Source organism: Periplaneta americana, chromosome 16 (assembly GCF_040183065.1).
Source record: "Periplaneta americana isolate PAMFEO1 chromosome 16, P.americana_PAMFEO1_priV1, whole genome shotgun sequence".
NCBI lineage: Eukaryota > Metazoa > Arthropoda > Insecta > Blattodea > Blattidae > Periplaneta > Periplaneta americana.
Genome location: NC_091132.1, coordinates 75,578,833 through 75,603,828, shown reverse-complemented (window position 1 = coordinate 75,603,828; position 24,996 = coordinate 75,578,833). Strand labels below are relative to the sequence as shown.

At 33.7% G+C, this 24,996-nt stretch overlaps 1 protein-coding gene across 5 annotated transcripts in view; it reads left to right on the top strand.

The window, feature by feature from the left end:
• LOC138716468 (clavesin-2-like) overlaps positions 1 to 24,371 on the top strand; it is a 31,732-nt gene extending 7,361 nt beyond the window's left edge. Inside the window, exons 1-7 of one of the 5 annotated variants that reach the window (XM_069849584.1) lie at positions 911 to 1,187; positions 4,258 to 4,427; positions 8,317 to 8,427; positions 8,701 to 8,905; positions 10,698 to 11,034; positions 11,806 to 11,996; positions 12,824 to 24,371. In XM_069849584.1, the coding sequence (XP_069705685.1) occupies positions 4,277 to 4,427; positions 8,317 to 8,427; positions 8,701 to 8,905; positions 10,698 to 11,034; positions 11,806 to 11,996; positions 12,824 to 12,923 (1,095 nt within the window). In that variant the 5' untranslated portion in view covers positions 911 to 1,187; positions 4,258 to 4,276 and the 3' untranslated portion in view covers positions 12,924 to 24,371. Of the gene's footprint in view, positions 1 to 910; positions 1,188 to 1,441; positions 1,516 to 4,257; positions 4,428 to 8,316; positions 8,428 to 8,700; positions 8,906 to 10,697; positions 11,035 to 11,805; positions 11,997 to 12,823 lie in introns of those variants that run through there. The other 4 variants (XM_069849583.1, XM_069849585.1, XM_069849581.1 and 1 more) reach the window with 4 other exon arrangements.
• Positions 24,372 to 24,996: the final 625 nt, after the last annotated feature.

Sequence of the window (24,996 nt, the reverse complement as noted above, 5' to 3'; positions counted from 1 at the left end):
TATTCCTTTTATTATGGGGCCAAGGTCATTTATAAAAATTAGAAAAAGAAGAGGCCCTAATATAGATCCTTGTGGGATCCCTGTATGAACATTTCCCCATGTTGAAGTAGATTTAAAGGAGTTATTAAATGCGTTGATTTCAACTTTTTGTTTTCTGTTTAGGAGATATGACTCAAACCACTGATATGCTATGCCTTTAATACCATAGTATTCTAATTTTTGTAGTAGAATTTTATGGTTAATACAATTAAAAGCTTTGGAGAGATCACAGAATATCCCTCCTACTTGTAATTTTTTATTAATAGCTTCCAGAATTTTATGTACAGTGTGCATAGTTCCAAAATATTGGAGGTGTTCAGTTTCAGGACACAGTGGAATACTCAGAAGTCTTCTTCTGAAATTACTGAATGTTTCGAAAGAGACCACAGTTATCTCCAAATCCCATTCTCACCTTATCATTACATAGTGTTATAAAAAACAACAAAAATAAAACAAGCTACAGATTAGCTCATATGATACGTCCATTTTTATCAAAGCTCACCATTGTGCAAGTGTGGCTTCTAGTTTTTTGAGTTCCTTTTCTTAAGAATTAAAACTTTGCTGCAATATGTCATTATTATTTTTGAAGCAGTGGCATAGTATGTTTTCTTTCTTTCTTTTTTTTTTTTTTTTTTTTTTTTTTTATTTATAGCACCGTATTTTAGGGTAAGAATAATAAATATAGTGCACATAATCTTCAGTGTACTTGATTCTTGGGAACTATTTTGTTAAGGTTAGTAAATGCATGTTCTTGAAATCCTTGTTTGTTCACTGATATGTAGGAAGTTTATTCTTTTGTTTGCACATTGATAAGCATTTCTTTCATACCTTTAGTTATTCTGTAGTGAGAAGGTTTAGCGTGATAACATTGTGTAAATCCGTTATTCTTTGCAATCTTGTATAGAATATTATTTATTATTTATAGGAACATGCCAATAGATTACTAGGTCTTAAAGGTATCAGTTTGCTATCAAGCTTTGCATCTGTTTAAAATATGTATATGTGAGAAATGGGTCATAGTTTCAACGTCTACATGTTACAGAGCAACATAGATTTTAAATTTCGTCTGCATTGCGCCCATTGGACTTTGTTCTTTATTTGTGAAGGTCAAATGGAGTAAGTGAACATTGAAATTAACGTAATACCAGGTGAAAAACTTGAATATGAGATAGAATATTGTAATTAGTAGTGAAATATGGTATATACTTTCATCTACAATGTTAATTTTGTTAGATTCTAAATTAATTTTGTCCATTATCGGAAGTTTGTATGTTAGATAGCGTAGAGAATTTTTAATGTAAATATTTAATTGGATTGATAATAATGTGTACTGTATCTGGAGAAGATTTTCTCTGGCAAGTGAACTTATCATATAAAGTGATAATGTTAATTTTACTGTCGCGTTTTACGAATCTGGGGTTCAGAGAGTCCACATGTTATATAGGAGCTATCAGAGCAAGAGCATAATATGTCTAGGTAACAAGTGCTGTGAATTTGGACATGTAATTTTACTTGATACCGGTACCTCAAGTGTAGAATTTGCAACTTTATATTTTCCAGGAAGATGGAACGCCACCATTCAGAAGTGTAGATATTATGGACTTTCTTGACAAGACTTCTCTCATGTGTTAGGTATTTCAAAAAAGAACTTTACAACTTTTGAAAGCTTACGAAAATTTATTGAGAAAATTTACGTAATTGGTTTTAATATCATCTGACAGCAGAACACATCAAGTTTACGTATAAATATTCTGTGTGGTTCAATGTGTCTGCCGTTGGTCATATGGTAAACATCCCACGTGAAGTCAATGTCTTCACAAACTCGATGCAGCATATCTGACATCACTTCTGCAACTGTTCGACGACTGCATCAGCAACATTTGGGCGTCCTGGAGATTTGGTATGGCAACAGAACAACCAATTATAACAAAAGTCGAACAAGTGAGAGGTAGCTTTGTTCGCAGCCCTTCGAAATCAATGTGGTGTTCTTCTCGTGAGACTTGTGTTCCACAACCAACCGTTTGGTGCATCTTAAGAGGTGTTTGCACTTGAAAGCATACCGATGTACGATAGTGGAATGCATTACTGCAATTGCAGAAGTGACTCCGAATTTGCTGTGTCGAGTTTGGAAAGAAATTAACTTCAGGTGGGATGTTTACCATATGACCAATGGCAGTCACATTGAACCACATTGAATGTTTATGTGTAAACTTGATGTGTTTTGCTGTCAAATTACATTAAAATCAATTGTATATGTCTTCTCAATAAATTTTCGTAGCTTTTAAAATTGAAAATTTATTTTTGAATCACCCTATATAACCCCACGAAATCCATTGGGGTGATGTAAATACGAGGGTCACTCCAAAAATAATGCACAACATTTTTTTAAATTTATATTTTATTCTACACCTCTGCAATTTATGGAGGTCATAGATACATCCTTCCCGCTTGTATTAAAATTTAATTTAAGTTGTTCCCGTGACTGGCATCATGATAGCACTTCTTCAAGATGGCTGCTGTACTTGACATTCGTCAGAAGCAATGTGCTGTTACCGAGTTCCTGTGTTGTGAGAACGAGACAATGGGAAACATTCACAAGAGGTTGAAAAAGGTATATGGAGGGGCAGCTATCGATTGCAGTATGATTAGTTGGTGGGCAAGCAGATTATCTTGTGAAAGAGGGCACGCCAATATTCGGGATACTCCTCCCAGCGGCAGACCCTGCACTGCACGAAGTCCTGACAATGTGCAGCATGTTAATAACATGGTTGTGGCTGACAAACTTGTAACAGTGAAAGAATTGTCACTCCAAGTTGAAATAAGAGAAGCAAGTGTGTGCAGAATATTGAAACAGTTGGGGTTAAAAAAGGTTTGTGCCCACAAAAAACAGTGTGCAGTGAACTTTTGGACCATTATGAGAATGGTGGAGATGATTTTCTTGCAAGAATTGTAACAGGAGAAGAAAAGACCACAGACCAGATCAGAAAACTTGGATGGACAACACTGAAAAATTCGTGTTAAAGTCCTCGTGCTCGCTGCTAAAGAGTGACTCAGACATGTTGGTCCAGACTTTTACTGTGCAAGTATACAGACCCTCCTTCCAAGGTGGTGTAAGTTGACAGGGACGGGGATTATGTGGAAAAGTGACATTTTGTTTCTAAAGGATGTATCTACTTCTTCTTAATTAGTACTACAGCCCAAGAGAGTCTTGACTTCATTAATGATCTATTTATCTAACGGTATTGATTTTACAGGGTGGGTTGTCAGCCGCATGCTCAACCTCCAACCTGGAGGGCCAGGTCATTTTTAATCAGGGTTTCCGTCCCCTTAACCAGCTGTCTTCACCACGACTTTGGAGCCTGATTTGCCCCTCCCTAAAATGTTCCGTTCCTTCTGCCATTGGGAGTTCTTGTCTCCTCTTCTGCCTTCATGATCGTTGAGCATCCTCTTCGCCTCAGTTGATCCACGGACATTTATTTGGCTAAGCCTTATTCAGACCTGTCCTATATATCTACAACAGTAACATCCCCTATCAGCCATTCGGATGCGCCGTGTCGGGGTTGAGGCCCCCCTTCTGGTGTCTCATGCAGAATTAAGCCTAGGCCTTACTTCAGGCCTAAAGCCCTGCATGAGCTGACCAGGCGTGGGGATGTATCTACATTCTGTGAAAATAGCAAAGCTATAGGATAAAAATGCAATTTTTAAATAAATGTTGCGCATTACTTTTGAAGTGACCCTCTTAATTTGGGCTACATAATACCCATTCACATTGATACTGAGACAATGTATAACTAATCCAGTGCACAGTGTGATACATGGCATGCCGTGTAACACCTGACACAAACTGGAATACTGGATGGATATTTTATGTGACTGATGGTGCCCAGGTTGAAGTTCATAAATAAATATGTTACATTAACTATATTTGTCATTCTTGTGTATTTTGTACTTTGAATTAAAAAGGTACATGGCAATAAAAAGATGTCAGCTTGTGGACATGCTATATAAATGATCACCTATAGTGTGCAGATTACTGTGTGTCAATATGCTGAACTGAAAGTTTAAGCAATACAGTTAATAGATATAACACTGTAGGAAGCATTATGTTGAAAAAAATTTAAAATAAATAATACATATACATGTACACACTTCACAGCTTATATATTCAAAATATTTTACCATTAATTATAGATAATAATTTCATTGTTGTTTACACAGGTGATATATTTTTTGAACAATGGCAGAGTACTGTGAATATGAATGGAATCATCGTCGTTGCGACGTGTCTAATACATCCCCCAGCAAATCTAAATCTTTGAGTGGCACTGAGGACAAGACACTAGTTATCCAAGCTGTACGAAATTTAATGTCTACTCGGCCAGAAATAGGTAAGTTGAATATATATATATATATATATGTGTGTGTGTGTGTGTATATTTTTTTTTTTTTGTAAACTTCTAGTCAGACAGATATGGAGAAAGGAGGGAAGGAACAACAACAAATTCCACAATTTGGGACATCTGGCCGAAATCTACGGCTGACCACTAGGATCCAGAATACAAAGCAGAGGTTAAATGAAAAATACAATATGATTGTGGAGAGAATACGGAACAATGATAAATTTAAAAATAAAGTACAATTTGATTTCGGAGAAACATGAGATGAAAATAGATTGAAGAGTAATGAAAAGAAGTGAAAAAAAAATTACGTAGTATTATACAAATAAATTCAGTTCATTTTCCAAATAACAGAACAAATAAAATAAACATACCGAAATAATTAAGTAAGAAAATGGTTTGTTAATGACTGAAAATAAGGAAAAGCCTACACAACGAGGCTTATGGTCAGGAAAGTTTGTTTTAGCGTAATACCACCAGTGAAATTTATTTATTTTCGTCTGCTGCTGAACTGCAGTTGACCACGAAGGTCCAGAATATAAATGAATTGTGCAACAATTGTACAGTTTAAGTGATGAATTTAACAATAATTATAATAATAAATTCGGATAGGCCTATTATAAAACTTTCAGTTTCTAAAAAAAAAAGGACATAATATGCAGAAAAAATTGTGATTGTAGCTACCAATATCATAAAGGCTTATATTTAAAACTGATGCATTGTTTATGCTTGTAAATTGAATTACTCCATGCCTGGGGTAAAGATCCTATTTTCCCTATGTATTTATTTGATAGGAAGCATAATTAAAACATTTCAACTGAACTTAAGAATTTACAGTAAATTAAAGAAACCCTAAAGGAAAATAATGGACATAAAAATGATAGCAGTAACAGATTCTCTAGGCATCACAATAGGTACAGTGAAATTTGTGGACTTAATCTACCAGTGTCAACTTTGTGTGCCGCATTTCTGATAGATGTATCATTGCTACACATACAAAATCCGCCATACAGGCAGACTGAAGCATTCCAATTCATTGCATCAAGAACAGCGACAGACGGTTGAGAATCTTCACTGTCCATGGATGACAGATAACGTTGAACCACCGCTTTAGATATTTCTGTTTTATTACTTCGATCAAGCCTTGATTGAGAGGTTGGAGTTTGTTCGTAGCATTTGGCGGAAGAAATTCCAATCTTATATTGGATAAAGGATTGTCTTTTAGATGAGCTGGACAGTTGTCTACAAAAAGAAGAACTTTATGCTTCTGAATGTCCAGCTGTTTATCCCAGTCTTGGAGCAATGATACAAACCTCTCTCCAGTCATCCACGCTCGACGTTGTGAAGAATAATCACACAACAATGAATTAATGTTTTTAAACACCTCGGCTTTGCAAACTTCCCTATCACTAGAGGGCGCAACTTGTCAATTCCATTACTGTTAGTACACGACAAAACAGTAAGTTGCTCTTTACTTAGTCTACCGCCATGACAGTTTTCATTTTTGTAGACCAGAGATTTATCTAGCATAAGTTTATAGAATAGAACGAACTCATCAGCATTGTAAATGTTGTTGTTTTCTAATGCCAGGCGTTTGACAATAAAGTCATTTGACCTCTTGCACTCCAATATTTTTCAAAGATATTATCATGACCAGCCACTGAAGCACAGATTTTGAGGTGTTCCGAATCCATTTCTTGGTTTAAGTTGCACAATGGGCAGTTAGGGGACTGATATATACCAATTCTATGCAGGTGTTTGGCCAAACAATCATGGCCTGTTGCCAATCTAAATGCAGCTACAGACGATTTTCGTGGTAAATCGGGAATTAACTGTGGATTTTGATGCAGAGAGTTCCATTTTTTCCCTTGGGATTGAGTTATCAAATTTTGTTTGTTGAAGTCCAAGTATGTAGATTTAATAAATCTCTTCACAGAGTAATACGTAGATTTAGTAACAGGTCTGTAAGTAGCAGTGCTGCCCTTCTTTGCTAAAGCATCCGCATTCTCGTTTCCCAGGATTCCACAATGGGATGGTATCCATTGGAATACAATTCTTTTATTGAGCGATATTAATTGAGAGAGCATTTTAGTTATTTCTGCTGTTTGAGATAAAGGTGTGTGTTTAGAGACGATTGATAGAATAGCTGCTTTGGAGTCTGACAATATAACTGCATTTCTAAATTTATTGATGTGGCATAGAAGATTCCTGAGACATTCACTTATTGCAATGATTTCACCATCAAAACTTGTTGTTCCATACCAAAGAGATCTATAAAGTGAGAAGAGACAGCACGTAACACCTGCACCGGCACCTTGTTCTCTGGAGATCAAGGATCCGTCGGTGTATAAATGAAGCCAGTTTTGTGGAGGGTATCTAATATTAATTGTCTCTAAAGACAATTGTTTTAGTATTTCAGTGTTTACTTCTGATTTCAGTATTTCTTCTGTTAAATTTAGATTATATTCCATATTTAATAGAGTTAAAGGGTTTGGTTTAATTTGTAGGTTTTCTTTTAAATTCGGGATATTGATTTTCTGTTTTAATTCTTGAACAATGGATATGAAACTTTTTTGAGTTTTCAATCTACAGAGAGGACTGTATGAATGCCAATTGTTTCCTGCTAATCTAATAAGTTTTTCATATTGAATCAGTGCTTTTTCTTCTATTGTCATTTTGATGCTGTTAATATTAGTGAGGAATCTCATAGAATCTATTGGAGTTGTTTTGATTCCACCAGTAATGAGTCTGAGAGCTTGGTTTTGAACATATTCTATGTCGTTTATGAAAGGTGAAGTAATTAAAATTTCTCCGCAGTATGTCAGCACTGGCTGTATAAACATTTTGTATGTAGTGTTCAAAGTATTCCTAGAGCATCCCCATTTCTTTCCTGCTAGTCTTTTTAGAAGGGAGAATCTTTTACGAGCTTTTTCAGAAATGTATTTCAAATGGTTGCTCCATGTTAACTTACTATCGAAAATAACTCCAAGATATTTGGATTCATAAGTCCTAGGAAGTTGTTGGCCATTGTATTGGATATTGAATTCTCTTTCTTTTTTACCGAGTGAAAATGTTTGGTAGTTACTTTTGCTTAAATTAAGTGTCATCAAATTTGATGTATTCCATTCAGTAGTTGATGTAGAGCTTTAAGAGCAGAATTTTGAATTTTGTCTCTATGTCTGTAAGATCCGGAAGTCCACAAAACTATATCATCTGCAAATAGTGCTGTTTTCATGTTTGATTCCTCTAATAGGGAGGATAAGTCATTCATATAAATATTGAATAAAGTTGTGCTGAGGACAGCACCCTGAGGTAGATCTCGATATGTTTGTAAATGTTACTTAGTGCATAACCCTGTGTAAGATTTCTTACTGTAAGGAAGTTCCAAGAATTGCCATAACATAGTCGAAATCTTTGAAGCCAACCTTTAGATGCACTGAACTCTGTAAAGCAATTTACTACATAAGTAAACATTATAATGACCCCTTAAATTAGTATCATAATTTTGTACAATAAATTATGAACATTTTAATACCTTTGAAACTCCCTTTTTTTTAGCTATCTCCATTGCTTTTTCTTGTAGGACAGGAGAGTTAACTGGAATTTTGGCATTTCTTGTTTGTTGGAACCAAGTGAGAAGACAGTGCTCCAGATCCGCATACTTCTTTGTCTTCAACTTTCTTCTTTTGGCAACCCCTAGTTTTGCATTTTCCTCTATTTTTCTTCCATTTTTTACTATCGTTCGCAGGATTGAAGTTGGGATGCGCAATGATACAGGAAAATCTTTTTGACACAGAGTTTTTATTCTCGCTGTGTTTTCTCAAAATTTCGCATTTTTCCGAAACAGATAATGACTTTCTTTTCTTACATATTGCTATAGAAGACAAACACACGAACAACACAGCTAAACACAAGGACTCACTAAACAGTTGTGTCTCTGTGCTCTGGACATGCTTCGTTGCTTCTCCCTGCGCTGGAGGGGAGGGAACAGGTAAGACTGAACTTTCCTTCATGAACCAAGGGACCGGTGGAGAGAGTGTTGTATCCAGAAAGTGTTATATGCCGCTGCATTACATCGAGATTTTACTGCATTGATTATGGATTGGAGAAAAGGGAAGTATTATGAGGAAAAGATGGTTGTTGGTAAAGGACTAGTAAAAAAGCTAGCAATATTTTTTAATACTAGGACATTGTGTTGTTTCTTTGTTTCTCTCTAGTTTTTGTATATCAAAGAAAAATATAGCAACTGATACAATTGTTTCAGAATTCCTGAGAACTGATGATAACTTCATCATACGATTTCTTCATGCTAGGAAAAATAATGTTCCAGACAGCTTCGAACTTATGGCTAACTACTATTCATACAGGCAGAGAAACAGACAGCTATTTGTTAACTTTGTTGCAACAGAGATTGGCATACAACAAGCTCTGCGGGATGGATTTCCTGGAGTTTTACCAGAAAGAGATAGGTAAGAAATTTCTCGTGAAGTTATTTGTGGCAAATTGTCATTAATACATTATTTTATAAGTCTTGAGTTCGAGATCAGAAAAAATGTTACCTAGTGCATGTTGGCAGGTACTTACCACAGATTTTTGCCATCAACTGTACTTCAGCCCTAGGATGAAAACGAATGCGAATTTATTTGATTTCCAAATGTACGTTAGTATTGAAATAAATCTATATCCTTGCTAATAATCAATTAAATTCATACCAATATTGCATAAACTGAGCTTGGGTAGTATGATCATTATATCTGCAGTCCTGGGAAAAGTGGCATAAGTCAGTTTTCACAAACATTTTTTAATTATTTATTGACAAATTACGGAACATCTGCTCGCTTGGGAAAAGAGACATAAGTATTTCTCCCATTACAATAATTCATACAGAAGAAAGTAAAATCGACATAAACCAGTGTGAAGACAGTTTTTTTTTCTTTCTCCTGTAAAATTAACATTTTTGACTTCTGCCGCTTTTCCCGAGCACTACAGATATGTAAGCTTGGTAAATACAACTGCCTATTTTACATATGTAGATGAATGCGAGGTTTAATTCCTAACAAAAAAAAAGTGGGGGGATGCCATTAATTTCATCTATTGGATATAAAACAAACAAACAGAATTCTTCAAAGATGTCATGATTAGGTTAATTGTGCTGAAGCCTCTTTCACAGTGTGAAGTTCTCACAGAGAGAGTATCAGTTATTGAGGAATTTTCTCTGCACTGTTGTCTGTGTACTGATGTGCCAAAACTTCTGACGACGCAGAAAATACGCAAACCACTACTGTAGATCAACTGACATTATCTGCCTGACCTTTCACTCAGCTGCTAAGTCCCAACTCGGTTATTATCAGCTTGTTGAATTTCTCTCCATTGTTGTCACGTACTCTCGATTAGTGGTCGACATAAGTTACAAGAATACTTACGAGATTGTATATGGATTTCGTCAGTAACTTACACTTTATTCACAATTGATGATTTAATAAGTAAGAGACAATAACTTAATAGCTAGGACGAACATTTTCACCCATATTGGACATCTTCAGCTTCTTATATAAACATTATAAATGAACACTGTATACATATTGAAATTCATAAGATGAATGTTGAAAACAAGAAATGCAAAGCTTAAGGGTGTAACACTGTACATACAATATCATTCTTAAAGAAAAGGTTAAGATATGTAACTTAATCTGTTAAGTTTGTGTGTGCGATTTTTAAAATTGATCGTATATTCTTAAAATTCAGTTTCACATTGTATCTAAATGCAAAGCTTTATGGTACAACATTGTACATAGAATATTATTCCTAAATTGTAGCTTTTATAATGTTACGTTTTGTATGTACATCACTGAGATTATTCTTAGATTTTGAATTCATTTTCACAAAATATTCACCGAATCAATTAAAATTGTAAAATTTAAACTGTATAATACACTTATGTTAATATACACACGTAAACTGTTCCTTGTGGTATTTTCTATTAGACCTTTACATAGTTACATTAGTGGTTGTAATAAAATAATTTCATAAAACATGCTTATAATCTTTTTTTTTTAATGACAGATACTTGATTTTGGATCATTCACCCACGTGTCCTCATCTATAAGCTATGTGCTGAAGCTGTAGTTCTTTTTGCTGCCACAGTTGTTACCCTTGGATTACAAAGTTCATTGGTGCAGAGGTCACACCAGACTTTTAGATTTCACAAGTTTCACTGTGCTACTGAACACAAGTAATCTGAATTGTATGTTTTATTCACAGGAAAGGGCGTTGTGTTCTGGTGATCTTCACAGCAAACTGGGATCATTGTGCATATTCCCTCGAAGTAATTTATCGAGCTCTGCTGCTTTCATTGGAGCGTCTGATTGAAAAGCAACGAAATCAAGTTAATGGTTTTGTTGTAGTTGTGGATTGGAGTGAGTTTTCTTTTCGACAGTCTTCTAATCTGAATCCAAGAATACTCAAGCTCATGATAGAGGGTCTGCAGGATTGTTTTCCAGCAAGGTTCAAAGGGATTCATTTCATCAACCAACCATGGTATGTGGAGGCAGCTCTCACAGTCATCCGCCCCTTCCTGAAGGAAAAAACGAAGGATAAGGTTTGTTACTTGAAATCTAAGTTAGTTTAGTTTTATTCTACTAAAGTAAAGTTGAAGAATGTGTGTTTTGTATATTTGTGACATGTAGAAGATCTGTGACACTGATCAGGCAAAACTTACTGGCCAGCTGTTCAGAATAGGAAAATATTAGTGGTGGGACGAATCCTAAGTTTTCTCGAATCCGAATCTGAATCCTGGAAGGTTCTCGAATCTCTCGGATCCTCAGTATAGGAGTTGAAAGTTTCCGCTAACTGGCATACTGGAAACAATGTGGCACTCAGAGCCACCACAATGTGATATTGGTGCTCTGCATACTATCGAAATGTAGCAATCGCAATTTTTTTTGCACGTCATTGGAGTTAAAACTAAACTTTCCAAAATTATAACAGTTTTTTAGGTTGGAATTCGAATGACGAAAAAAGCGCGAAGATTAGAATTCTTGAGTCTCTAATCTTTTTCAAGGTTTGAGGGATTTGAGGATTCGAATATCCCATCACTAGAAAATAACTTAATTCATATTGATACTTCAATACTGATGTGTGCGTGCGTGGGTGCGTGTGCGTGCGTGGGTGCGTGGGTGCGTGTGTGTGCGTGCGTGTGCGCGCGCACTGGCAGGCAAGCAGGTGTGCGTGCATACATGTGTGCGTGCATTTTTGTCCAGGAAATAAACATTGCCCTTTACCGAATTTTAAGATGTGATACTTGGATCTAGAATAAAACACTGAAACCATTATTGAGGACAACACTGATGTCTGTTGCTCTTGTTTTCAGATATTTCTTCATGGAAACAATCTCAGCACGCTGCACGACTATGTTCCAAAAGACATACTTCCTGCTGAGTTGGGTGGTGAGGCCCCTAGTTACAATCCATTGTTGTGGGCCAATGAAATGTTAGAATTACCTTCAATAGACAAGATACGTGGACTCTCCTTCAGTGATGTGTGTTGTCCGTCACCAGAGAAGTACTTACACCTCTTTTTTTGGCATGTTTCATTTTATGTTTAACTTCATTTAATGATTACTTAACTCCTATTAATGTATACATACAGAAAGGAGTAAGCAACATAAATTGTGAAATTTAGTATGCTGTCTATTAAAAAAATGGTTCAGACTTTCATTAGATATATTTCCTTTCACTGACTTGTCTGACGTGCAATTGTCGTTTCTGATAATGCTTTTCACATGACTTAGTTCATATGTCTCATCTTCGTGGCTGCAATATTTTATCTAGGCGCATGTAATATTTAACTTACCATAACTAACAATCTTAAGTCTGATTAGTTAAGTATGTTACTAGTCAGCAATGCATGCAATTAAAGGGGAAAGGAACTGACCACCCTACACCATTGTCTCCTGACTTAATTGCCTCATTAGTGATGCCTTGTTGATGTCGCTTATGAGGTTCAAACCTGTTTTCGGACAGTTGACTAAACAACAACATAACCAACAAGTCTTAACATCACAACTAGGCAACATTGCTTAAGCACACATACTGTCTCATGTTCTGGCCGAATAAAATGCCATGATTTCTATGAACTAAATCGCTTGAAAAGGGGTATAGTTTACCTTCCCTCTTCTTTTCAGTAAATATACTGGAAATTTTTTACTCTGATTATCTATAACCATTTCTAGCAGTTCTTTCTATTCTGTAATTCTAATTAAAATCTGAACTACAAATTTTCTCAAAAGTTTAGGCTATAACTGGTCATTCAGTTCAGGGAAATTTCAGTTGTATTTATTAATGTTTCTAGTTCTATAGCACTTAATCTTTTTCTGCTTCTTTTCGCAGGAAACCTGAAACATTAACTACCAATAACCATTCCAGAGATAATAAGCTCATAGAAGAAAATAAATGTTACATTCAAGAGAATGGAACTACTTTGTCGTAGTGGCAGTTGTATGTGAAGAGACTTGTTCCATTTTGCTTGCCTGTATAGCCTTCGATGTCAGGGCTCAATATTCCAGTTAACGTTTTCGTGTCTATATATTATGCTGATATTTTAAGACAACTTTAATAAGGAAGAGTATATTTTTATCCAACTCTAACCATTTCCAGGTAATGTTCAGGGAAGGTGCTCAGAAAATTGCATGGTGTAGTAGATATTAATTTCTCATACAGTAATCTTCAATATTATTACTGCACTCAGAATCACTGTGAGGAACAGTTTTACAAAATATGTCTTCCAGCTTATTTTATTCTTGCCTATTCAGTTGCTGTGTCAAAGGTAATACAACTGTCTAAAGATTTTTATACTTGCCAATAATACTCATTCCACTTCCAATGAGCAAAGGACAATTTTATGAACAATGTCTTTATACTGTTGAAATCAATAGGGTAAAGCATACACATTTAATTTGATGCCTGATGTTCACAGCTCTCTAAAGATATGAATGGCTTTTACCAGCATTCATTATTTCGTGATGAACTGGATGTTGAATTAAAGATTATTCATGACAAGTTTTAAGCCATGTGGTCTGTTATTCTCAATCTTTGCCAGTCAACCAGTTGTTGCCTGCCTCTTGAATGGTAACACAGGAGTTTTGGGATTCTCTTACAGTCCATTCTGTTACATTGATTTAATCCAATTCTCTCTTTATGCTTTATGCTCGTACATACTTTAAAACAGATTTCATATTTACTTCTTTTATTATTTTATCATTTCTTTTGTGGTCCCATTTAATATGAGGGCGAATCGAAAAATCTTTGCCTCTATTTTTTTTTCAGCTACAATAATAATTTTACAAGGAAATCAAAATACAGGCAATGTTCTAAGTATCTTTGACTATTTTTCCACATAGTCACCACCGTGGTACAGATGGTTTGTCCCATTGTACCACTAGTTTGGAAATGCCACTGTTGGTCGGATGTGGAACCATCGCTGGACAGCGGTCTTCACATTGTGGGAATTGAACTTTGGTATTTAGAACCCTGCCTATATTTTGATTTCCCTGTATGTTTATTATTGTGACTGAAAAAAAAATTGGGGCAAATACTTTTCGATTTGCCCTCATATAACCCACAGTATGTCTCATAAATCCAATTTCACTGTCAGGCGTGTTTCAGTAAATACTTTTATGGAAGACATCAGTATCAGAGTTGGGAACTGTTCAGTTCAGTATTGTGTTGGGAAGTTTGGAGAAAATATCAGAAATAATAATGGTACCAGTATGCATTTAATTGATTTAATTTTTGAAGTTGGATGTATTAAATGTCTACCAATTTATAGACGTTGTAAGCAATTTGTTCATACTGAGCTTCTTTTATGGAACAAACTTTAAGTTATTTAATCTCTAAATTTATCGACATAAATTATTTTATTACCTTTGTGCATAGAAGATTTGATTATCGATATTTATGTGTGTATAATTCTGTTTTGTGTAAGGAGGAAGTTCATGACAGTATGAGAAAGCAGTGTAGTCATTTTATTCTTTTGTAATGAAAGAGAGAAGGTGTATGCTGGTTTCTCACACGATGTTTGTGATTTTTATTTATGAGCAATTAACTGTAGCTTTTACACCTTCATGAGAGAGTAATAGAAATCATACTCTTAATTTTGTCATGGGATTACTAGCAATACTGCTGGAATTTTGAGCCTTGATCATTTTTATATTGCATGGAAACAGCAACTATTGTACTACTATCAGTTATCCCTCTCTTTTTGATGTTTATATTATAAAATTCAGGTGTTTTGGTCTAATGCATATCTTCACACATGACGTTATTTGCTGTTGCTAGTATATTTACCTCAGGACCACTTGTAAGTTAACTTAGCAGAACCCTCATAGGAAGTTTATTATGGGACCAGATTTTTAAAAATTGGTATGATAGCCTTAATGAAGAAATTAACCTTTTGACATAAGTTTGAAGATTTCTGTAATTCAGAATGAAAGAATAACAGTTATGTTCCACGTTGAATACAGCATCAGAACAAATATTTGGAGAAAAATTATGTAGCTCTAGAACTTCTTTTCTTGAAAATAACAGAACTATGTGATGACCTGTTTCAAAAGTGTCTTCCATTTCGTAACTAGTTCATTCAGTCTTAACTTTCTCATCATGCAAGGTATAGTAGCAAAAATCGATTTTTAGATTTTCGCAGAATGTGCAAGTTTTTAGTATTGTATTCATTTCGAAAGAGTGATTTTGGACAGCCATCTTCTGTAGATAGTGATTTCTCATAAACTATTGGTCTGATTTTTCCAGATTCAGTGTTTATAAGTTAATTTATCTGAAATGATACATATGAAATATAATAATTTTTAGTAACAAAGTAATATGCCTTTATTTAAGGGGTTAGGTACAGCTTACAGCAGTAAATTTTTTGGAAATATTCAATATTTTTTTCCTCCATTACTGTATGTTGTACAAAAATGAAAATTGGTATGTGCAAAACACTGTCCTGCTATATGAAAAAAAAATTTACAGTTTAAAAAAAATCATTTATGTATACGTATATATATATTTTCAAAATTCAAAATGGTGGCAGTTCACTGTTCAGTGATGAAGTGTTTCTCTCATAACTCATAAACTTGTTAACTTTTTCATGTTCTCTCTCTTTTATTTTATTGCCGAAACTTATGTTTACAATATCATGCTCTTTCAACTGCAGTCCATAATAAATAATATTTTTTTTTATTTTGTTTTAGAAGAAAATACTGATATTTGACCATTTTTTAAAATTAATTTATTTTTTATTAGACAGTCAGTCAAAGTTAGAGAAGTGATCTTGCATCATATTGTAGATATGACATAAATACACACAAAAAGTTTCATCACAGAATGTTGGATAGTTTTTTAGTTATGTGGAAAATGCTTCATCACTGCACAGTGAAATGAATTTTGGGAAAAAAAAAAAAAAAAAAAAATGTAAATAATTTTTTTAAAACCTAAAAATATTTTTTCATGTAGCAGAAGGACAGTATTTTACACATACTAATTTTCATTATTGTACAAGATACAGTAATGGAGGAAAAAAATGTTGAATATTTCCAAAATTTTACTGCTGTAAGCTGTACCTAACCCCTTAAACATACAACGATGATCCACTAAAGAATCAACAAGCATTTCTTTTTCTTTAAATTATGTGCAGAATTATTTCTACTTTTTGTTGTAAATTTTATGAAAGTTATAATATCACGTTTAAATGCTGATTTTCGTAAATACAAATATATTAGAAATGGCTACAGTATACATACAGCTACAGTATTTTATGTAAATTCAGAATTTATATCTATATAACTACCGGTATATAATATATAAATTTAGTTAAATGTCTTTCTTTTGGGATCATAAAGATTACTTTTTATATACAATGTATAAAACATATTATAATGAAGTTTGTGTCATCTTATGACACTCGTTTTTTAAATAACTGGTTTCAAAATTTTGATAGCAACAGTTTTAATAAATCGTAAAATTTATCCTCTATTAAATATGGGACATACAAATTTTAACAGAAGAAAGCAATTTGGAAAGTGTCACTCAAGTAATAGCATTCAAAATAATGTTTAATTGATGTTAAATACAATTTATTTATATTAAAATCTTTCTTAATACAACAATTTAAAAGAAATGCTATATAATTAAATTACACTGGGATGGGAATCCGGTGTGGCTTAGTGGATAGAGCATCAGCACATAGAGCTGAAAACCCAGGTTCGAATCCCGGTGTCGGAGAGAATTTTTCTTTGTTCCACTCATCTTTCATCATATGATGATAGAGAATTTCTGCATGGAAATATCATATGTACTTCGGTACATTGTAATAATACTGCAAGAATCAAATTGACTATTAACAAATTATAAAAATATGATTTAATTGATTTGTATAAACATTTATCATGCTATTTTAAACCATCATGTAGTCAGATAGAGAGACTAAAAAGGACCCAGAAGATAGGTTAATTGGTAAAATTGCCTCCTTGAAGAAATGTTAGCTTATGTCACTGTTTTATAGTTATATAGTGCGTATTACTATAAGTGGCGATTAAGATGAGAATTATTCTGTCTTTAATTCCAATGATAGACAATAATGTGTTTGATCAAGACCAAATTGAGTATATTTTGACTGTTAAATATGATTTTCACAGTTCTGTACTTATAAGGTAGTAAATGTGGAATAGGAAGATCTTGTAAGAGGTAGAAATTGAGCCATATATGTACAAATGAATGGGACCTTAAAACAAATTCTTACATACAAGCTTCTTGTCTGGGTTCTGCTGTTTAAAAAAAAAAAAGAAACCACAGGAAGTCTTTCCTTGACTGTGGTCTCTAGTAAAATGCACATGCAAGCGTATCTGAAGTTGTGAATGAGTTGTTTTAAAGTATTAAAGTAGTTTCATATTTCTCAAGTGTTACACCTCAGTAAAGTTGATGAAAAGTTTGTGTTTTGAGGATTAATGTATGAAGGTTCTTTACATATGGAAAAATCTGTGAGGTAAAAAATGGAGTTAAGGCAAGTATTTTTTAACATCAAATCCACTTTCAAAAATGTCACTTTTTGTCTCAAAAGAGCATCAAATTCGATTATACATTGTTCTAAATTAGACTCATATGCTAGAGACTCAGTTTCCACATTTTATCTTCTATGCTCGGACTCATGTCAATAGATTTACTGGCATATAAAAGAACTCCTGTGGGACAAAATTTCAGCACACTGGCAATGCTGATATAACCTCGGCAGTTGTGATCGTCATTAAAAAAAAAACATAATTTTTAAGTCTATTTTCCATTTTAACTCGAAAGGTTCGATCCGAGAGAAAACTGTGAACTATATGTATAAACCCATTGTCTATGGCGAGTACTTGTAGTTTATGGAGAAGACCATAGTGCCAGACTGTATCAAAAGCTTGAGCGATGTCGGGAAAAACTGCCATTGTATGCTGAAATTATCTTTGATGTGAGTAGTGGTTTAGCTGATGAGCTGTGGAGTGCTGTTCTTTGAAACTGAACTGCTGATGATGAGTTCTTGATGGTGTCTGAAGAAGAGGAAGTAGGCGTCTTGCAATGATTTGATTCAAGATAATACCAACATGACATTTGTTGGAATGTAAGGTAACTACATAGAATCCACCATCATTGTCAGCCACCTGTAGGAGAAAATACTAATTTCTTTGACATGCTTCACTCGAGCCCATATGGGCACGCTAGGCAATATGGGTTAATTTGTTGACAGAATGGCAGAACAAAATGTGTCATCAAAAAAGGGAAAGAAAAAGGGCGGAAATTTTGAGAATATTGCGTACTATACGAATTCGCGTTATTTTGCAATTTTAAAAAGTGCCTTTTTTGAGGTTATGGAAAGAAGAATAAATAAACGGTGCAGAAAACTGGCAAAATGAGAACAATTGTTGGATCTCGCAAATTTCATGGATCGCTAGTCATAAGCAAGGCCAACATAATGTTTGCATTACTCTGGAGTCTGAAATATTTAATCCTATTTTTAAAAAATCAGTTGCCCTGTAGCAACGTAGAGTGATACATCCAGACATATTTGATTGTTAGAAATTATTTGCCATAACTCCATGTGTTATCTGATAGTGTTTGTCAGTCAATTTCTTTTGCACCCTGAATGTATGCAAATGTGTAAAATATCCGCCCTCACCATGAGAGTATTAAGAGATGGTGTTTCACTATTTTTCGTTAACGTTACTCTTGTGAACAATGAGATCTATCGTAGTTTTAAAATTAAGATCAACTGTGATGCACCCAAGAAGCAAACAATATTTCCTTCGAGGTCTGCATTGGCTGTAAGTCTGTGATGTTCACATGTTCTTGAGTGAGACAATGCATTTTTTATTACTCTAATTAGCTTTAGTGAATTGTAGTTCATTTGTGTGATATATAATGTTCTGAAATGTAACAACTTTTTAAACAATTTTAAAGCATTTAAACGTAAAATATCAATTTGCACTATGAAATTGCACAGTATTAACGTAGTATTTAAAAGTGGGAGTGGTCTTACGACTTTTTTGATAAGCATATTAATTCTGCAGTATTTGTATAACATTCCATGCTATGTGAGAAGTGATGTCAGGATATATTTGTGTGATTGTTCATTGCTGAATTATTTGTTATAACTTATTATATGAAATGTTCTGGAATATATCTCTTTTCACTAACACTTTCAGAACATTAGCATTTAAATATTTACCTGTTGTACACTTGGAGCAGTATCACCAAATAGTATTTACCAATAAAACCTTAAATCTTGCACTGTATTATAGCTGACATTTTGTTTCATTTGTATTATGTATGAATGATATTCCTACATTCCTTCCAGGAAGTGGATGATATTAATCACTACGTACTGATTTTGAGTGTTCATAAATATCTTACCAATCGAACAGGATGATACTGCTTCCTAGTTTGTGCTGAAATAAACACAACACAATAAAATACTGAAACCAAAAAACTTACGTGGCATGAAGAGTTTCATGTAGATGGTGTTATATTTTCAGTTTGAACTATCCACATTCAGTACTAAGACATTACCTGTAAATGTTCACTACTGGGTAGAGTCGACGGCAATTTGGAAGGTGGTAGTCTGCTAGCGTTTGCGTCTAGAGAGACAGATAGAGAGAGCAAGGCAGCGTACAACATTGCCACATCGTACTTCACACGCACGTGCAATACAAATAGCGCAGGAGAGAATTTAAATTATCAAAAGATAATAATGACCTTAGCCGTTCATTACTGTAAGCATGACACCAAACAAAACCTCTTTCCTTCACTAACTATTCTTTGCATGGTTCTCAATCCCACACCACATGCTTCTGCAGTCGTTTCTTGCCCATTGGCAACATTGCAGCCAGCATGAAGATGGCCGACAGGTTCTGTTTGTCAGCATTTTTAAAATAATTATATATCTTAAACAATATTTTCCGCGCCTGCCTGTGCAATACTTGTTCTTTTACAGTCTCTTCTTCCATTTATTTATCTTACACACACAGTAAAGTTAGTTTTACTTATTCAATGTATTCAAACACTCACACATGAACAAACGAACTGGGGAAGTATTTGTTACAGACTGATTCTGATTAGTTCTACTGTACAAGCTTGTGACGTCACATACTAGAGATACTACGGCGCATATAGCAGCCAACCGCCTTCTGAACTGCCGTCTAGTCTAGTGACATATTGATATTCTGCACGAGTTCCAAGTTTTAATATTTATTATGTATCTGTATTGTAGTGCTTGAACTAGCGTGGAACTATCCTTTGGTGAGGTAGCACCCCATTTCTTTTGCAAAGTTACCCATAAAGTACAATGTGATTGTGAAATAATTTAGTTCTTTGCTTAATTTGAATTTCTGTGACTTGGTGTCAGAAATTCAATGTTAATGACTATCAGTCCTAATAATGTCAGGGAAGATACTGAAAGATACGTTCATTTAAATTTTCATTATTTAATATAAATACAAGTTCATTATAATATGCAGCCAGAGTTTTTAAACTCTGTGCATTCATAATTTTATATAATTTGAAACCTCTACACTTGCAGATTGTTCCTATATTATTATGTTTGACATTTATGAGTCTGCACTTTTCATGCTGTCTGAAAGTGTTTGTTTCGTCATCGGTTGTATAGTGTTGCAGTATAATGCTTACTTAGTTTGCTTATGAGTGTAAAAAATAAATTTTTCCATACATACACTATATCATTGGTTGGGGATCTCGAACTTCTGTTATTAGTAGGCAGACATTTAGATCAATGACGTAAATATATCAGTGAGAAAAAGACAAAAGTAATTTGCAGCATTTAATTTAAGACTTCATTTCACTTCAGAATTTCTAACATTTGCATATTAATTTTATGGAGTTTACGTGGATTTGATAACTTATGAATATTTATATTAACACTATATAACCAGTCTCCCTTAGTCGTGTTTTGTCACTACGCCCAGAAATTATTATTTATTTATTTATTTTTTGTAATAGAAACTCAATAAATATGTTATAATTAGAGTCCTGCGTTTGGTTTCTTTCAATACAAGTTAAGTGTGCATCGATCATACTAGCTTCATATGGAGAGCAAGTTGGAAGTCAACAGTTTACGCTTAAGTGAACTAATGTCTGCATCTGTTTATTCATGTACCTGTGTTTTTAAGTCAGAGAATAACAGGACTACCACTTGGATTTAATAACAATAACGAAGTATATATTTAAAGGCAGCTTATATGCAATGAAAGATCATTTTTATTAGGGATAGACGAAATTTAAAAAAATCGAGAGGCAGCCCCTTTATTTTCAGGAGGACATGCAATGAGAAAACATTGGAGCTAAGATAAAGATACATTTACTGAAATATATTAAACTATGTTAAATATCAATGCATTGCAAACACATGCTCTCAGAAATGCTCTGAAGCTATGTAGGACAATATCTTGAAATGCGTAACAAATGTAACAATATTAATTTAAAAGACACATTCGAATTTCTTCCTACAACCGCTTTGTTAACATTATGTATTACTTGTAGTGACATAAAAGAAATCAAAGTCTTGAAAAAATTTGAACTCAATAAACAATTCAGATGCCACATAGAATTGTTAGTCACCATGGCTACCTGGCACCCGGAATTTGTCTACTGATTTTTACAGTAAGTAATAGATACGTAAAAATTTTATTTCATATGTTAGTAACATTCATTTATAATTAGTAATAATTAGTTATTGTAAGGTCTTAAAACGTGCCCCCTTCCAGAAATGTACATTCTTGAAGCTAGAAAACAATAACAACTGTTCTTGATAAATTCCATAGATTGTATTTTTTTTTTTTTTTTTTTTTTTTGCAATATTATCTGTGGTAAAAAAGTTTATCACAAAACTAAGATGTAAATTTCTTCGGGTAATAAATACTTATAATTACTAACACATTTATGTTCTGTCAGTTTAAGAAAAAAAATAATAATATGCTGAATTACACTAGTGTTGAAGTTGATTCACATTTCTTTACATATATTTTTTAAAAACAAGTTTCTTCATTGTTGCTAAAATCGGTAGATTACTTTGCCACTTCAGAGTGAAGTGTTGTTCGGAGTACACCATGAGGAGATGAATCTACCATTGTACCTGCACAGCTCTCTCCGAGAAGTCAATGTGGGAGAGATACTGTGAAGCAAGTCAACTCATGCAACATAAAACCTCTAATTTTACTGTTTTGTTCATTTTGATATTTTTGTTGCGGAAGATTTCATTTCCTTGATATTTTTTCTCTCTCTCTTTAATGATTTGAGTTAAAGTGCTTGTTGCATTAAATAAATAAATATTTTAAAAAATATAGAAAATTGTTCAATTTTAGAAATGTTGTCTTAACTTCTAGTGTTTCTTGTACCAAATTCAAAGCAGTTGTGTATACTTGTTTTGTCACTGATATATTTTCCTTTAAATATTTTAGCTATTATCGTGAAATGTTGCATGTAATGATAACAAAAGAAACTTCCATTGCTAGTATCCATATTATATTTTATTCCTGGTATGCCACAGTGTAAGATACAATAAATTTTTTTTAGAGTTGTCACTTTAATTGTTTCAAAATCACATACTGCATAATTATCATATTGGAATCTGTAACTGGTTTGTAAGAATGAACTCTTCATAAACTTTCTTCAGTTCTTCACTGAAGATCTAAACTTAATAAATTGTGGTCGTACCTAATATAATTATGTTGTTCTACACTGTTACATATCAATTTTGTGGAGGAGTAAGAGTGAGATAAACATTTCTTTCAATGTATTTATGTATTTTAATGTGTGTTCACAAACAGCATAAATATACTGCATATAATTTTTAACCATTCTGAGAAAAGCTTTCACACAAATTTCACTGTTTTAAACTGTAAGATATGTATGACTTTCTGAAGTCCAGAGTACAGGTATAGTAACAAATGAGGATTGTACCCAAATACTTCCATCATTGTGTACGGTGTAGAAAAAGTAAGGTTAAGTTGTTATGGTAAAGGGAGCCAAATTGAATGAAGTTAATTGAAATAAAAAAATGCCCTTGTTATGTCTGACAGCATTCTGTTAGTGTTTCAATATGACATGAAATTAAGAAAATGTTTGATTCTGAAGAACTGCCAGTAGAGGCTATCATGGGAAATTAAAATGCAATGCATTATAGAAATCTCTGTTTCAGAGTGCTCTTGACCAGAAAAGCTCAATTCCATAATTATTTTTATATTTGCTGATAGTGTTTTGATTAGTGAGTACTGACAATAAATCTTTCTTGCACTACTTTAAATATTGTTTCATCTGCCAAATCATTACACGAGAATACTGCACAAATTATATGTACATACACAATTTTTCAAATAGCTTGTTATAGTTGTCTCTGAACTCAAAGTGAAGATTGAGTGATATTTTCAGACAATACTATGCATGTGATCTGTAATACTTTTGGATGATACTGTGATAGATAGCCATGGCATACTTCTTGAAGATGTGATTAGTTATAGTGAAACAAATTATGTAGGAACAGTTCTAATAGAATAGCATATTTTGTTTAATGTTATAGTTCTGACATTCCTAGATAAAATTTACTGTGATGTGCACTTAATGGAAAGTACGTTCTCGTCACTCTCAAAACTGAAATAGAAAAATGTGGGAAGTGAAGCCTGTTCTGTACCCTTGTCATTATAGCACAGTTAACTCTGTTAAGAAGTTACTTTCAAGAGTATTATTTGGGTAGTCCTCAGTGTTCACAGAATTTGTGCTCTGGTAATGCACAACATATAACACCAGTACACTATTCTTAAACACCTCACTGAAAAATAACTATAATAATATTCTTTGTACATGATATAAGACATGTACGAAACATTGTACCAAGAAATGCATTTATGTTGTAAATTTATATATGTACAGTTACTGAAAAATGGTTCATGTGAAATATTATTGTATGAAATATATTTATGTTGAGAGAATGTGCAAACTGGATAATAGTGTAGGAGAATTATCCCAGAGCATAATTATATGTAACTAGTCGACAATTTAGACTTTCACATGTTTCCGTCTCGCCTTCATTTCAGTTGAACTCATTCCTCTGTGTTAGGAATGCTCATTGCGGAACTTTAAATGACCATTACTGAATGAACAAGTGAAATTGCTGCCTGGTGTGTTACTGTATTTCCTTTCTGTTGTCCAGTTTTTTATATGTAAAATAAATGTTCAAAGGATTTATTTATTTATTGGTTCTTTGTATATTCTGTATTTGGAGTATATTTTGTTGGAAATTGTTATGTATGAATAATTTATGTTATCAATGTAGATTATTTATCGTACCTGTGCTGACTGACTGAGAAACTTGGAAATAAAATAACTAGCTTGTTATATCTAATGATTGTTGCATATGTTTGTACCAAGTTCCCCGTATATGACACTACTGGATGCAGTGGCACTGACTTCCATAAAATATTGGGGGGCCCACCTCAACCTATTACAGTCAACTCTGGTTATAGTGAACTTCTGCGGACCAGCACTAACACCGAATTGTCTATTTTTATACTACTGACGTTGCTATACATACAGTATTAATGCACATTTGGGACAGACCACGTTCAATATCAGTACTAATGTTCTCTTTATCTTCCAGCTTAAACACTTTACGCTTCGACATTCTGATGTTCACAGTTCGAAACTTGAATCTAATCTGGCCATGTAGGTAATAGGCACTGACCGAATACGCACCTCTTCCCACTAGACTCTAGAGGTATGCTACTGTGTACTCAGCCTTGGAATTTCCCTGTGTTCACTTTTACAAAGATGCAGGAGGAAGGGTTGAGGACCATTATACTGTAATCCTTCTTGTATTTACACTTTGATCATCATTCTAATCCCTTTTACAAAAGGAAACACTTTTTTCTCTTCCTATTCTTCTAACAACCCCTTTTAAAGGAGTCAGAACTAATCCTTCCTTTATCTCTCACTGCATAACTATTCTCTTTAACATGTTTCAAACTGTC